The sequence below is a fragment of the Stenella coeruleoalba genome (assembly GCF_951394435.1).
Source record: "Stenella coeruleoalba genome assembly, chromosome: 6".
Taxonomy (NCBI): Eukaryota; Metazoa; Chordata; class Mammalia; order Artiodactyla; family Delphinidae; genus Stenella; species Stenella coeruleoalba.
Genome location: NC_137151.1, coordinates 15,892,800 through 15,908,921, shown reverse-complemented (window position 1 = coordinate 15,908,921; position 16,122 = coordinate 15,892,800). Strand labels below are relative to the sequence as shown.

General features: G+C 42.2%; 1 protein-coding gene across 15 annotated transcripts in view; it reads left to right on the top strand.

Annotated features, from left to right (window-relative positions):
• The window catches only part of DPP10 (dipeptidyl peptidase like 10), a 1,578,941-nt gene that overhangs the window by 917,525 nt on the left and 645,294 nt on the right, over positions 1 to 16,122 (top strand). Inside the window, exon 1 of one of the 15 annotated variants that reach the window (XM_079923984.1) lies at positions 12,393 to 12,937. The exons of the other annotated variants lie outside the window; for them this stretch is intronic. Within the exon in view, the coding sequence (XP_079780110.1) occupies positions 12,866 to 12,937 (72 nt within the window). The 5' untranslated portion in view covers positions 12,393 to 12,865. Of the gene's footprint in view, positions 1 to 12,392; positions 12,938 to 16,122 lie in introns of those variants that run through there. 15 annotated transcript variants of the gene reach the window in all.

Here is a 16,122-nt window from a genome sequence, read left to right as displayed (position 1 = left end):
ACTCTTTTTGAATTTGTGTGTGTCCCTAGGTCTGAAGTGGGTCTCCTGTAAACAACATATATATGGGTCTTGTTTTTGAATCCATTCAGCCAGTCTGTGTCTTTTGGTAAGAGCATTTAATCCATTTACATTCAAGGTAATTATCGATATGTATGTTCCTATTCCCATTTTCTTAATTGTTTTGGGTTTGTTGTTGTAGGTCTTTTCCTTCTCTTGTGTTTCTTGCCTAGAGAAGTTCCTTTAGCATTTGTTGTAAAGCTGCTTTGGCGGTGCTGAACTCTCTCAGCTTTTGCTTATCTGTAAAGGTTTTAATTTCTCCATCAAATCTGAATGAGATCCTTGCTGGGTAGAGTAATCTTGGTTGTAGGTTTTTCTCCTTCATCACTTTAAATATGTCCTGCCCCTCCCTTCTAGCTTGCAGAGTTTCTGCTGAAAGATCAGCTGTTAACCTTATGGGGATTCCCTTGTGTGTTATTTGTTGTTTTTCCCTTGCTGCTTTTAATATGTTTTCTTTGTATTTAATTTTTGATAGTTTGATTAATATGTTGTCTTGGTGTGTTCCTTGGAATTACCCTGTATTGGACTCTCTGTGCTTCCTGGACTTGATCAACTATTCCTTTCCCATATTAGGGAAGTTTTCAACTATAATCTCTTCAAATATTTTCTCAGTCCCTTTCTTTTTCTTTTCTTCTTCTGGGACCCCTATAATACGAATGTTGGTGCATTAAATGTTGTCCCAGAGGTCTCTGAGACTGTCCTCAGTTCTTTTCATTCTTTTTTCTTTATTCTGCTCTGCAGTAGTTATTTCCACTATTTTATCTTCCAGGTCACTTATCCATTCTTCTGCCTCAGTTATTCTGCTATTGAACCCATCTAGAGTATTTTTAATTTCATTTATTGTGTTGTTCATCATTGCTTGTTTCCTCTTTAGTTCTTCTAGGTCCTTGTTAAATGTAGCTTGCATTTTCTCTATTTCCCAGATTTTGGATCATCTTTACTATCATTATTCTGAACCCTTTTTCTGGTGGACTGCCTATTTCCTCTTCATTTGTTAGGTCTGATGGGTTTTTATCTTGCTCCTTCATCTGCTGTGTGTTTTTTCTGTCTTTTCATTTTGCTTATCTTACTGTGTTTGGGGTCTCCTTTTTGCAGGCTGCAGGTTTGTAGTTCCCGTTGTTTTTGGTGTCTGTCCCCAGTGGCTAAGGTTGGTTCAGTGGATTGTGTAGGTTTCCTGGTGGAGGCGACTAGTGCCTGTGTTCTGGTGGATGAGGCTGGATCTTGTCTTTCTGGTGGGCAGGTCCACGTCTGGTGGTGTGTTTTGGGGTGTCTGTAGCCTTATTATGATTTTAGGCAGCCTCTCTGCTAATGGATGGGGCTGTGTTCCTTCTTGCTAGTTGTTTGGCATAGGGTGTCCAGCGCTGTAGCTTGCTGGTCGCTGAGTGGAGCTGGGTCTTGGCGTTGAGTTTAGATCTCTGGGAGATTTTCGCTTTTTGATATTACGTGGAGCTGGGAGGTCTCTTGTGTACCAGTGTCCTGAAATTGGCTCTCCCACCTCAGAGGCACAGCACTGACTCCTGGCTGGAGCACCAAGAGCCTTTCATCTACACAGCTCAGAATAAAAGGGAGAAAAAATAAGAAAGAAAGGAAGAAATGGAGAAAAAAAGAAAGGAAGGAAGGAAGGAAGGAAGGGGATAAAATAAAGTAGGATAAAATAAAATAAAGTTATTCAAATAAAAAAAAGAATTATTAAGAAGAAGAAACCGGACAGTCAGAACCCTAGGACAAATGGTGTAAGCAATGCTATACAGACAAAATCTCACACAGAAGCATACACATACACACTGACAAAAAGAGGAAAAGGGGAAAAAATAATCTACCTTGCTCCCAAAGTCCACCTCCTCAATTTGGGATGATTCGTTGTCTATTCATGTATTCCACAGATGCAGGGTACATCAAGGTGATTGTAGAGATTTAATCCGCTGCTCCTGAGGCTGCTGGGAGAGATTTCCCTTTCTCTTTGTTCGCACAGCTCCCGGGGTTCAGCTTTGGATTTGGCCCCGCCTCTGCGTGTAGGTCGCCGGAGGGCGTCTGTTATTCGCTCAGACAGGACGGAGTTAAAGGAGCCGCTGATTCGGGGACTCTGGCTCACTCAGGCCGGGGGGAGGGAGGGGCACGGAGTGCGGGGCGGGCCTGCGGCGGCAGAGGCCGGCGTGACGTTGCACCAGCCTGAGGTGCACCGTGTGTTCTCCTGGGTAAGTTGTCCCTAGGTCACGGCACCCTGGCAGTGGCGGGCTGCACAGGCTCCCCGGAAGGGAGGTGTGGAGAGTGACCTGTGCTCGCACACAGGCTTCTTGGTGGCGGCAGCAGCAGCCTTAGCGTCTCATGCCCGTCTCTGGGGTCCGCGCTTTTAGCCGCGGCTCGCGCCCGTCTCTGGAGCTCCTTTAAGCAGCACTCTTAATCCCATCTCCTCACGCACCAGGAAACGAAGAGGTAAGAAAAAGTGTCTTGCCTCTTCAGCAGCTCCAGACTTTTTCGCCGACTCCCTCCCGGGTAGCCGTGGCGCACTGTACCCCTTCAGGCTGTGTTCATGCCGCCAACCCCAGTCCTCTCCCAGGGATCCGACCTCCGAAGCCCGAGCCTCAGCTCCCAGCCCCGCCCACCCCGGCGGGTGAGCAGACAAGCCTCTCGGACTGGTGAGCGCTGGGCGGCACCAATATTCTGTGCGGGAATCTCTCCGCTTTTCCCTCTGCACCCCTGTTGCTGCGCTCTCCTCGGTGGCTCCAAAGCGTCCCGCCTCCGCCACCCGCAGTCTCCGCCCGCGAAGGGGCTTTTTAGTGTGTGGAAACCATTTCTCCTTCACAACTGTCTCCCACTGGTGCAGGTCCCGTCCCTATTATTTGTCTCTGTTTATTCTTTTTTCTTCTGCCCTACCCGGGTACGTGGGGAGTTTCTTGCCTTTTGGGAGGTCTGAGGTCTTCTGCCAGTGATCAGTGGGTGTTCTGTAGGAGTTGTTCCACGTGTAGATGTATTTCTGATGTATCAGTGGGGAGGAAGGTGATCTCTGCGTCTTACTCTTACGCCATCTTCTCTTGAAAACTCTTTGGTTCTTATCATTTTTTCCTTCCCACCTGATTTTCCTTAGAGTATCATTTGTTGTGCTTAGTTGCTCTTATGTTACTCCTAGAGTAGTCTTTATTTCTAATGACTTTTCAACAATTTCTAATTCTTTCTTGAGTTCTGTCCCTTTATTTCAGAGTTTTTAAAATTCTGATTGTTATTTTTCATATATTGTATGATTTTTTAAATCTCCTTTAGCTCATGTTGCAATGGTGTGTTATAGTTTTGAAAATATTTTGAGCATGACTTTTTTTGGAAAACTTTCTTTGTCAATAGCAGAAGTTGGTGAAGTTCCTGTAAAGTGCTAGAAAGTAAATATTTTACGCTTTGTAGGTCATTTGTTCTCTGCCACAATGCTTAACACTGTCATTGCAGCTTAAAAACAATCATAGGCGATGTATAAATGAATAAGCATGGCTATATTCCAATAAAACTTTATTTATAAAAATAAGAAGTGGGCTGGATTTGGTCAGTGGGCTATAGTTTGCCAATCCTTGATCTGTTGGGATATTATTCCCTTTCGTTCTTGTAGGAAGTTTGTTTTTAAGGCTAATCTTTAAATGGAATATGACTGTGATAGTTTTTTGTCTACTCATTTTTATATATGAATGTAGTTTTCTTGAACTTTTAGATAGTTAAAAGTTCAGACAGGTTTTCTAACTTCAAATTAAATCTGTTTTGTTTTCAGGTAGTGCTAATTGATTCCACTTCTAGTAGTTTTTCCTTATCATGGGGTCCTGTACTTGAAAGAAGCCCTGGCAAGTCAACTTTAAAAGTTCAAAGGATCTAGGCTGCTCTAGCCACCTTAAACTTTGACCCTGGCTTGTTAAGAGCTATGAAGTGTCTGAGGTTTTACAAGGCTTACAAGCTAACAAGTTAACCTACCAGTTTTATGGATATTTTCAAAAAATATGAGACTCTTGGGTCAGAGACAAAGAACTTTACTACTTCAGTGTAGCAAAGAGCATAAACATCATCATATTTGTGTGAGCTCTCTTTTTCCCCAAGTCCCATGGAGGTGAGTGATTGGACCCAGATGGACGTTGGTTCACACAGTGGGTTATAGAAGAGGAATCCTAAGCTTAAGAAAACCAAATCTCTTACAATGGGAAGAAAATATGCTTTCCCTTTGTTCCAGAGAGAGACACTGTTCCCTCTTTCCAGGATAATTGCTATACAAGTATTCTTTAAAAGATACTCTAGAACAAAAGACCATTTCTGGCCAGTGAGACCTGCAGAAAGGGGAGCGCTCGATGGGAAATCGACTCCCAGCAGAGTCCCTTTCCTTTCACTCACTATTGGAATGCACAAAACCTCTCCTGGTTATTTTTATATTGACACACTGTGCTTTCTGGTGAATATTCACTGACTATTTTGGGGCTCTCTCCTTGAATATTTTGGGATTGTAGGTATGTCATTTGCCCTACTGCTTCCCTCTGCTTTCTCCCATATACATACCAAGGGCACTCAGGCTGTGCGGTTTTTGGTATTTAGGGATTAGTAGAGGTGTTTTCTTATCTGGATTTGTTGTAAATGTTGTGCTTTTTGGTTTTGATGTCTAGTTCTCATCCAGCCTAAACGCATGCGGGCATCACCACAGTCCATCTTCCCCAAATAACCTTGTCTTTTAAAGAAAGTATGCCAAGCCAATTTTCCTTTTTTTTTTTTTGAATCGTCATTTTGACCATCAACTTTACTATGCTATAATATGGTTATACTCTGTGATCCTACTGAGTTGCAGAGGGATGCTTGCCCCTTTTCGCCTCCCCCCACAACACTAAATGGTACTAAGTTGTTCTGTCATTTTAAGTGGAGGTCCAAATCTTCTCTTTTCCATTTATAAGGTTATATATTTTCCCTTCTTGCTATTAGTTGTGTATCTCATCCTATGGTAATTCCTATTACCCTCTTTTTGAATATGTGGTCCAAAGACTAGTAAATCAAACAACCTTGTTTAAAATGTTTGCAGAGGATGCAAAACAAAAATAAAAATGCTCTGAGGTTGGGCATAATTCTAGAAGATTCTATCGACCTTGTGGTAGTTTTGGCATTATGTGGAACAGGCTACAGAAATTCAAACTATATTAAGATGACAAAACATTGTATTCAATGTCAACATTTCCTCATAATTTTACCCAGTATAGCTCCTCCTTCCTCAAATTCAGTATAAGATTTATATCCTAGGGGGAAGATAGAATACCTTAAGAGCGGCATTGCCAATATAATGCTTATCTCCAAATTCATTTTTCCCTGTGAGTTCTCAGCACTGGAGGCTCAGCACTGTAAAATACTATGTATTTTATAACACATAATATCTGCTCATAAGCAGTGGAAAATTCCAAGTTTAGTTGGCTTTCACTTAATGTTTTGAAACACAGCAGTATCTGGTGAGCCTTTACCCATATCCAGACTCAGCAGATCAGAGGATTATCAAGATTATTTAATTCCTACATGTTAAATAGAAAAAGGTAAAATATTCTGAGACAACAGGGAGACAGAGAAAAGGTATTTTCCCTGGGTGACACTGTTCAATAAATTAAATAAAAAATAAGTTCGTAGGAGATTCTGAGAGGGCTTACTATTGAAGTGGTGAGGAGAAGAATTATTTTTTTTCAAAGTATATTTCCTCCAAGGCCCCTTTTCTTAAGCAACGAGACTGATGTAGACTCCTACCCACAACCCCTGCACACACAGAAACTGTACCTCTGCCCCCAACAGGATTTCTCCCCCAACCCCCGCAAATTACAGTGTAGTAGAAAGATAAAATGTCTCTTGTGACAATTAGAATTCTGAGCAAGCTAGTACAGAATAAAGGCATAAATTGTGCAGTGATTTATACACCAGAAGTAGTGTTAACAAAGAGTGTCTCTGTGAAGTTGAGTTAGGAAAGGATGTGAGAGGAGCTGAGTCCTAATACATCAACTTCATTTGGGAAGATGGACAAGTGAGTGGATGGCTTCTCCATAGGGAGGGGTAGGAGACCACAAGAGAGACTGCCCGTCCATCCTATGAGGCTATTTTGATGGCCTATCAAGTAGGATTAAACACATATCAACACTGCTGACTCAATAAAATAGCTAATTAAATGGTATTTCTCTAGTCATTGATTTGTATAAACTGTGATATTTAGTATAGATTCTCTCGACCTCCTCCACTGATGCGTGTAGTCAATTGTTAAGTGCAAAAATGATAAACATTACAAGAAAATATAGGCTTAATATTGGTTGAAAAATATCAGATATAAATCAACTAGAGAGGATAAGGAAATTAAAATTTGGACTATGCTTTCTAAAATTGTATGAATACGTAAAATAAAACAATGGCAGGAGCTATACTTAAGACCTAACCAAAAGGAATTAAGGTATTTCACAATTCTTATGAAAACATTAACAAAAATACAAAAGACTTAATATACCCAAATATCCCTGATAGCTTTAGAAATCATTCTTTTGTCTTTTCCCCTCTTTTTTTCTTCCCACTTTTCCTTGATCTCTTCTTCCTCTTTCTCCTTTTTAGATTTGAATAAAGATACACAGAGTTAATAAATATTTAAATTGATAAGATAGATATTAAGTGACTCAATTATCGTCCCAAATATTGATAGATGTAGGTGACAGATAAATAGATGAATATAAGGATATAAGAAGTGATCTACAAAAATAGCAGGCAACCCATCTAGGCTAATAGGTTAAACAGAGTTAAATAGTGGTTAGTAATGAGAGATGTATTTTATGTGCCTCATTTCAATAGAGGTCACACCCCAAGATATCCTGGAACTATATTTGTAAAATATTTGTAAAATATTTGTAAATATTTGTAAAATATTTGTAAAATGTATTTGTAAAATCTAAACAAATGACTCTGGGGTGAAAGGACTGGCTGGGAATCCAAGGACTTGGCCTCAGTTTCCTTTGGAGATGATAGAAGAAGAATTTCTAGTGGTAGAAACTCTAGTGGTAGTAGTGGGAGAAGAATGCCAGGGGCCCTTTAACGTTAGTGAATTGTCTGGAGCCTTTTTACCTAAATCTTAGACTAGACTATCTTTTGTTTTCAGGAGGAAAATTCATAAGGGAGTTTGAATCTAGCGCTAAATTCTTAAAAATACATTTAGCATGGTGAAACTGGCACAAAAGATGGAAATTCTCTCTTCTCTCCAAAATTAGTCAAGATCTCACTGTAAAAGTTTTCTCTTTCAATTTATTAAATATTTCTCTGAATGGGAAATGTGCTTTGTGCTATTCTGGGAATTATATAAGGAAAGAAGTTAGGTAACCATTATGAAGTCTGAGTGTAGGAGAAGTCTCAAGTATAATGTACTTTCCAAGGACAAAAGATAAAGAGGTTATTTTGAATCATTAGAAAATCAAGCCTTGGTTAGAAAGTGAGAAATATCAAGTTCAGAGAAATTTATCTATCACAGACACATTATCTGAAAAGAACAAACGTTATGCCAATGTTTCTAAGTACTCTTCCACATCTGACAATCTTTCTGTCGTTTGTGGACAACATCTGATTCAGGAAAGTTGATTTCATTTCTAAAGAAATAGGAAGATCAGGAAAAAAAATCATCAACAAAAAGAAAGAGAAGGTATTTTTTTTTACAATGCTAACAACCAATTCATTAAATAATTACTCTTTAAAAAAATCAAATAAATAAACACAGATCCCTTGAAAGCATCTAGGTAAAAATAATCCTGATAACAGGTAAATTGCCCACATTCTAGATGTTTTGGTGTTGTGATTCAGCTATACATTGGAGAGGAAATATTACATGGGAAAAGTCATGTTCATTGTTTCCCTGTCTTAATACCCTTATATATGATATGGCACAGAGGGCTGTTGGGGGTAAAGGAAGATTCGAGGTGTGTTAATGTAACAACGAAGGGGACTGTACAGCGCTGGGTCTCAGTGCGAATGAGCAGTTTGTCAATATCTTCTGGTCTCCAGTGAGCAACAAGAATGGCTCTCAGGGTATTGCAACTCTGTCTGCTTCCACCAGAGATCATAATTGGGCTATGAATTTTTACAACAGGAAAGTTCCTATCATAGAGACTGACAACAAGTTTAGTTAAATTAACGCCAAGAGCATCTTAGAACTGGATGAGCAGTGTGCATGGATATCGCTCAAATACGTAGTGACCCTGCTTCTTTTTCTTTCTTTTTTATGAATATATTTTTGTGATCGTTTACTGGTTAGAGCTTCCAATATATATCTTATTTCTGAGGATTGCTCAGCATACTGGTTTTCTGCCCAATGACATGATACGCGCTTTGGGGAATTCAAGAAGCTGATTGAGGTGAGTAGAGATGATTTATAAATCGAAAGCAAATGATAGCGGAATATGTGAACTGAAGCTATTTCTTGATCTCCGAAAAGCTAATTGGGCACGTTTCAGGCCAGGTCTCTGAAGGCACAGCTCATGAACTGTCTTTCTGATGCTGTGCTCATTATGGACACTCAATAGAGGACCGGCTAATGCTAGAGAAATCCTCATCGAAGTGGCCTTTATGTGACATTGCAGATTTACTTCAGGAAAGAGAGAGAAGGAAAAAGAAGGGAGAGATTTCAGGCAATCAGCCCTTACAGAGCCCTATTTGCCTTAAGTAATTGATCTGAAACTGAAGAGTTTGTCTGTGAAGGCTTCCCCGGCTTCATAAATTCTCAAGGGACTCTGTCTTCTAACACATCAGGGTTTAGCCAGGCTTTATTTGTTACTGGTTGTTGGAGGACATGTGGGATTTTATGGTCCTGGGTCTACTCTTTGAAATGGAAGACTGAATGCAGCACACATGACCTAAGTATTCTGGAACAACCCATGTTTGCCACTGACGCTTAAGCGTTTTAACGATAATCTTCAATGAATTTAATTATTATTTAATCTCATAACCTATCCTCAATTATTCATATTAATACTTCTAGGTAAGATGAAAGGTACTGCATTGGCATCACACTTTTATTAAAGAATCAAATATCAAGGAAAGAAAGACATCACAAATGGTCACAATGCTGTATATGGAGAAAGTTTTTGAGCGACTTGGGAAATTTAAATCAATATATTGAGGAAGCAACATAGTGGGTTATGTCTACATGGGAACCTGAAACTAGGATTTGAGGCAGTAAAAATTTTCGGAAGGGAATAGTGGAGTCTGAATCCTGGAAATCTTCCTGAATAATATGTGCATGTTGCAAGGTTTGGATATTTATAAAACAAAATAGAGGGGATTTTGCTGAGCAATCTCTTCAGGTTTTTGTAGTTATAAGAGTCTGATTCCATTCCACGAAATCTGCAGAAATACTTCCTTTATCATTGCCTGAGTGTTATAAAATGAGTGGTTGTCCATGAGCTAGCTCATCAAAGATAATACATGAAAAAAGTACTCAAAAATATTTTATAAATCTGGGACTTCCCTGGCGGTCCAGTGGTTAAGACTCTGCCTTCCAATGCAGGGGGTGCGGATTCGATCCCTGGTCAGGGAGCTAAGATCCCACATGCTTTGTGGCCAAAAAACCAAAAACATAAAACAGCAGCAATATTGTAACAAGTTCAATAAAGACTTTAAAAAAGGTCCGCATCAAAAATATTTTATAAATCTCTCCTTTAATAGACCTTTACTTTTCAGAAATGATAATCTGTAAATAAATTAATTTTAATTTTCAGATTTCTAAAAATATTATCAAGACAAGAATTGTTACTATACACTTACGTGTAACTAGAGAGCAGGGGAAAGTTTGGTGGATATTAAGGATTCTTTGTGAAGTAATTTACTTATCTACTGATTTTTTTTTTTTTGGGTATTTGTATAAGTACTTAATTGTCTCACTAAGTTTTAAACATGTATAATTTATCATTCCGATGATAGTCTTTTGCTCCATAAAATTAATATATAGTTAAAGAAATTTAGAGAAAGAAGACATTTTAATGGTCACCTAGTCGAAAGTTTTGAATTTTATCATATAAGGAAGCAGAGGCAGGACATAGGTGACTTAACCCTGGCCCATACCTCTATGTGTGATGGGGGCTAGGGTGCAGCTGCCAATCTGATAACATCTAATCTGGTACAGGTCCTCTTCTCTACACTGTACTAGGATTATATCTAACTGAGTAGTTTTAAAACTTTGTAGATGTTAGATTGTAAATTAGTGTTTTATTTTTTTAGATGATAATCTATAATCAGAAACCATACAAAACTCAGCGGGAGACATTCTCTCAGAATGTAAGGTATTTTTTTTTCTTCTTGAACAGTAGACTTTTTTCTTCAATAAGAAATGAAGTAGAAAATCCTACATTGTAATTCAAGGGCATCACATTTCAAAAAATAGTGTATTTAAGTTGGGGACATCAGTTTACCTGTGATTAAGTTTTAATTAATGCCCTTAACTTAGATCCCAACAGCTACAACATAATGTTCTTATCTTAGACAAAATAAGAACCCACCAAAAAGACACATACTCAAATTAAATCAAAGAAGCTTTCCTTCCAAAAAAATGATATATGTACACAAATACACATTATACATGAAACATACAACTAATATCTTGAATTGTGACCCAAGTGAATTTTATCTGAATACTGAAAATGGTTGCAAGTTGAACATCTTAATTCAATCAAATAAGTAATCTTAAATAGAATGAGGATAATTCCCTCCAGTCTATACTTGTCCCATGTGGACAGAAATCTTTGCACGTAACTAAATTCCTGCAAGTCAAGTCAACTGTCCAAAATAGAAACACATTCAAAAGATGAATACACTGAAATAATGAAGAGAAGAGCAAAATATAAAGACAGAAATACTTTTAATGTAGCTCCCTTTCTCTGAAAATATTACATGTGAGGGAAAACCTGGATTGTCAGATTTAATGGATGAATTGCTCAACAGCTATTTTACTATTGTTTCATTTGAAAATTTTGTTTTGTACTTTTACAACTAGCAGAGTTATTCCTATCACAAAGTTATTTCTATCAAAATGGACCAACACACTATATATTACAGGTCACTAGTAATAATGCACTTCACTATCTGTTTTTGAAAAGCAAGCTCTCTCTCCAGTCAAATACTACCTTTTTTGTAGAGAAAGTCATTTTATTTTTATTCTCTAATCTACAGAAATCTGGTGAACATTGCTTTCTTTAAAAAAAAAACATCTTAAAGGCTTAGGACAGTTAATGCTTAGGACAAGTGTGACAATGCGTGTTTCAGGAATTAACAGGGCAGGAGCTCAATTCCTTTTATCCTACAACATTCCCTTAACTAGGAGGTGGCTAGTTCTTGGACTTAAGTGACTCGGACAAGGAGGGAGTTGGTCCTTAGCCAAAAAAACATGACTCAAGGTTACTCTGTTCCCCTCCCCCCCACATAGGCTAGGTCCCTTCTGCTGAAAATTCCTCACGACCCATGTTCTAAGTCCAGTCATACGGGATATTTAACTCCTCCCACCTTGTCTCTGGTCAGCCTGTGCCTGAGACTCAGAGAATGCTTTTTGTCCATCTGCTTTGGGCGGGTCCTTTCTAGCAGCCCGGGAAAGCCACGTGCTAGCACATATGGATGGAACTGATGGACATTGTCTGTTATACCCACAGGAATTCAGCCTCCAAAGAGCTACATTGACTCATTGATTTGTATCCATGCTCCGGGCTCCTGGTACCCACACTATAACGTAAACTCCCTGCTGGCGGGGAATTTGGAGAGTGTTTTTGGCACAGGATAGGTGCTCAATAAACAAACTTTGAAAGGGAGAGAGTTGTGTTGAGCGAAGGGAAGGCTGCAAAGGAACTTAAAATTTGAAGGGTTTTCTACGTGTCCAAAGAAAGAGAGAGAGAGAGAAAAAAAGAAAAATGTGAGTACCAGAGTATCATCATTATTGTTTTTATTCAACCTTTAGGAATTCCACTGGCATTATTTACCAGAGAGCTAGCAGGGGAATCCAGGCTGGAGGCTAAAGGACCCCTGCCCATTGACCCAAATCAGGCGGCGCAAAGCCTCGGGTCATAAGCAATGACACCCTCTTGGGTCCCGACAGGTGCTGGTGGCCCGGATGGGGCTCTGGACCCCCAGTACCCCGCTGCCCCCTGCCTTCTCGGAGCGCTAGAGCATGCCCAATGGCAGCGCTGGAGCCACCGAGGGCTTTGCACGCTGGCACTCCGCTTCTCCGGGTTTTAGCAGGAGCCTGCGGGGGGATTGGGGGGGTGGCGAGGGGACCCGTGGAGCCTGGCAGCCTTGGTCGAGCGTGTGGGGAGCTGGCGCGTGGCGCAGGGCTCTCTCCTGCGTTGCGGTTACTGGGGAGATGCTGGAGCGCGGCGCCCGGCTGCTCCACCTGGCGGGCTGAGCGCGGCGCGGGGAGCCCCGGGGGGTGGGCGAGGGGCGCGGACTGCGGTAGAATGCGAGCCGGGCTCCTCCGGGACTGCGAGACAAAGCTCGAGCGCGATCAGGTGCCGGTCGCCCGCCGCTCGCCGCTCCACTAACTTGTCTCTTGCTGGTGTCTGGTCTCCAAGGCTCTCAGCGCTTTGGGGTGGTGAGGGGCGGGGGGAGTGGGGAGTTAGAGGGTCTGCGGTAGCCGAAGGGGGGAGCCTGCCTGGTGCCGCTCTTCTTCCCTTCCCTACCGCTCCCCTCCCCCCACCCCGTCGCTGCCGCTTTCCCTTCCTCCAATTCGGAGAGCGTCGGGCGCCTGTGACATGCGATCGCTGCCAAGTGACGGACCCCGAGTCTGAAGTGCCCGCGAGGAAGTGAGCGCCAACGCGGGCCGCCGGCGATGACAGCCATGAAGCCGGAGCAGCAGCCCACCCCGGGGGCCAGGGCGAGCCAGGCTCAGTCGGCGGACCAGGTGAGAGTTGGCAGCTGCGGCCAGGCCCGCCAGGGGAGGGAGACTGCAAGCCGCGCTCCCCCCGCCCCTCCTCCCGGGCTCGGCTCCCACGCCTCCCTCTCCCCACCCTCCCTCCGCCCCAGTTCCAAGGCTCTTCCTCAGCTCATGCATGGACTCCGCAGGAAGTTAGAGCATCTGAGCGCGCTCCGGGGCCGGGCGAGAGGATGCGCACGGTGGAGAGCCGCGGGGAAGGGGGGAGAGAGGTAAAGGCTGGGGTGGCCCAGGGAACCCCAGCGGGAGGGCCCCCGAGCGAGGGAGGGAGAGGTGGCCGGGGCCAAGGAATGGGGGCTTCTTGGCGCCTAGTAACGCACGTTGGAGGAATTGCTGCGCGCCTGGAGGCGTCCACTTGCTGGGTTCGAGCCCTGTCTTCACGTAGCTCGTGAGACGAGCGCTGGCCAAAGCTACCCGAGTAGGCGAATGACCTTTAGGCCGGCAGAGTTTTTCCGTTCCTTTCTTTTTTCCTTTGAGGAGACGGGGACGGGGGCGCACACCTTTGAGGTGGTCTGCTTGGAACGGAGCTTGGAGCAAAAAGGCATAATTACGGGGAACTGGGAGGATACTGGCTTTAGTGATTTGTTGGGTCCAGATGTGTTGTGTCTGCAGAGATGAGGTGCCGTGTGCTGGCTGAGGGTTATTTTAATTGCTTTTCCGTCTTTCCGCTCCGGCCACCCCCTTTGTGTTTCGGTCTTTGGGGATCTGTAGCATAACCATATGATGAATCTCCATCTCGTTTCTGTCCCTGGATTGGGGTGACTCGGGAGTTTGGTGTCGCTTTTTCCCAAAGTTGGAGGGTCGGGAGCGCCGAGGTGCCCTGGCAAAGAAGAGGGCGGCTGTGAGAAGCCGGGTCGAGATGCTGTCACGTTTGCCTGAATTCGAGAGTCTGAACCTAGAGGGTTACACTTAGGTCCGCGTATAACTAGGGAGCTGGAGAAGGGAGGCGCCGGGGTACAGAGATGGTCCCTTTGCCCCGAGTGCACTGTTGAAGGCCGCCCGACGCATTTCTGGCAGAGACACTCCTAGCTCACTGCTAGACATGGGTGAAGGGGGTGCAAACAGCGAGGCTCCAGTAGCATCTCGGCTCTTCACATATTCTAAGCATTGAGGAACTAGTGAAGGGGAGCTGTCCAAATCGTCCTGAGTGGCCGGGGGGTGGGGTGGGCAGAGGAGGCGACGCCAGGGCTGCTGTTATTAATATTCTAGTCCTGGTCATCGCTTCTGCCTAGTGGCCTCTCTCTTCTCCTTTTCCCTCCCCTTCTCATTTCCCTCACATATGTTTCACACAGGTGGTGAGGATTACTCAATGCCTTACAGCTCCCCATCCCTTTACTGGGATGAATGTTGCAGTTTTTACAAAGCAGTTGTTTTCTTAAACATCCTCTTTGCTCCCTACCCTGAGATAAATATGAGATTATTAAAACATTTGTATTACACTATATGTCCCTTCCCCTCATACCTCTTTTCCCTGCTCCCTCCTGCACACATCACAAAGTAACAACTGGTTAGCAGATTATAAAAATAATTTCAGGAGAGGAACATGGGTTTAATATCCTCTTTCAGACTGACAGCCCTTAAACTTCATTAACAAGCCACTGAGCCTCTCTACTGCTCTTGGAATGATGCTACCAATAAGAATGATTAGTCAGGTGAGAGTCCCCACGTGAAATCTTTGCTCACTAACCTGTGACACCAGCTGGTTACTTGAGGTGCTGCAGACAGTTCAGTGGTGGCGGAGGTGGGGAAGAAGAAGCAAAGCAGAGCACACAGAAGCTGAAAATGTATGTGTAAATGGTGGACAAGTAGTATATGGACAGCAAAGCCTTTTGTCAGAACGAATCTGGTACTTAAAATTCATATAAAGACAGAGATTCAAGTTTGAATCCGTTGTTTCTCTTGTTAGTGTGCGTTTTTGTTATGGTCACTTCGAATAGTCAGGGAGTGGCCATTTGCAGAACTCTTGTTTTAATTGAGTTTTTTAAAGTGCCTTTCTGAGCACTGACAAGATTTTAAAATGTCAATGGTATGCATATTACGCTTGAGTTAAAATGAAAGAGATTGATTTCTCAAGGGAAAAGAAAGACTGAAATATACATGGCAGCATCCCATTGGAGGTTTTCCAAGCACTCCCAGAAAATACCTATATGTAGTCTATTCTTTATCGAAAGCTTGACATGTGAAATCATGACCAGATGATGTGGACAATTGCTGTCAGTGCTTAAGCTATTTCTTCTAAGATTACTAAATTTTTATTAACAGTATTAGTCATTGTGACCTAATTCTGCAGTTGTCAGACAACTCTCATGTGGTCCTAGATATAATACCTCCATATAGACATGACTGATTGTTCAAGTTTCTGCGGTATTTCTGGGAAAAAAAAGATTCACAAATTTATCTAAAACTGTAGCTTTATGAAGTTCTACTTAATGGTTAAATAAGGGGCGTGTTCCAACTAGTCACTTAGTAGGTATTGATTTTGAGTGATTTAAGCTTTTGAATGTTGTCAGAAAGGTCCTGTGCTTTCTGTGGTAGAGATGTTTATGAAACCTCAAAGATGCCTTGTCCTGATGCCATCAAATGCCCATTTCCACTTACAGCGCCGTAGAAGACCATAGTCTTTCCTCTGGGTGAAATGGTTATGAACCACATAATTTGTTTGTTGTGATGGTCCTTTAGAGAGCCGGACGTCCCTATTTCATCTTATCTGCTCTGGTACAGGGTGCCATGACCAGAGGCAGCCCTTCTTCTGGGAGCAGCTGCAGCAAGAATAACAGGAAGTGAATATTTTTATTAACGTTCTGAATCATTGGAGATATTTTTATCATCTCAGTAGTCTTGCCTTTAAAGCTCCATTGGTTAAATAAATGTTCATAGCAGTTACTTCTGTTGTTTTTATAACACTCCATATTTACAAAATGTCTAAAAATAAATGTTTGCTATTGGTAGAAACAGTCGTTCCCACTTAGCGTATAATCAATATCCATTTTACATCAAGGGATACAAAATCTTGAGTGGCTAGTTGTAACTTACTAGGTTTGGAAATCAATTCCTGAATGCTTGCCGTGTGCTGAGTACTGTCCTCTGGGTTGATAAGTTAACATTCAATGAATGCATTTTTCTGTTTGATCCTCGAAGCAACTTTTTGAGTTAGG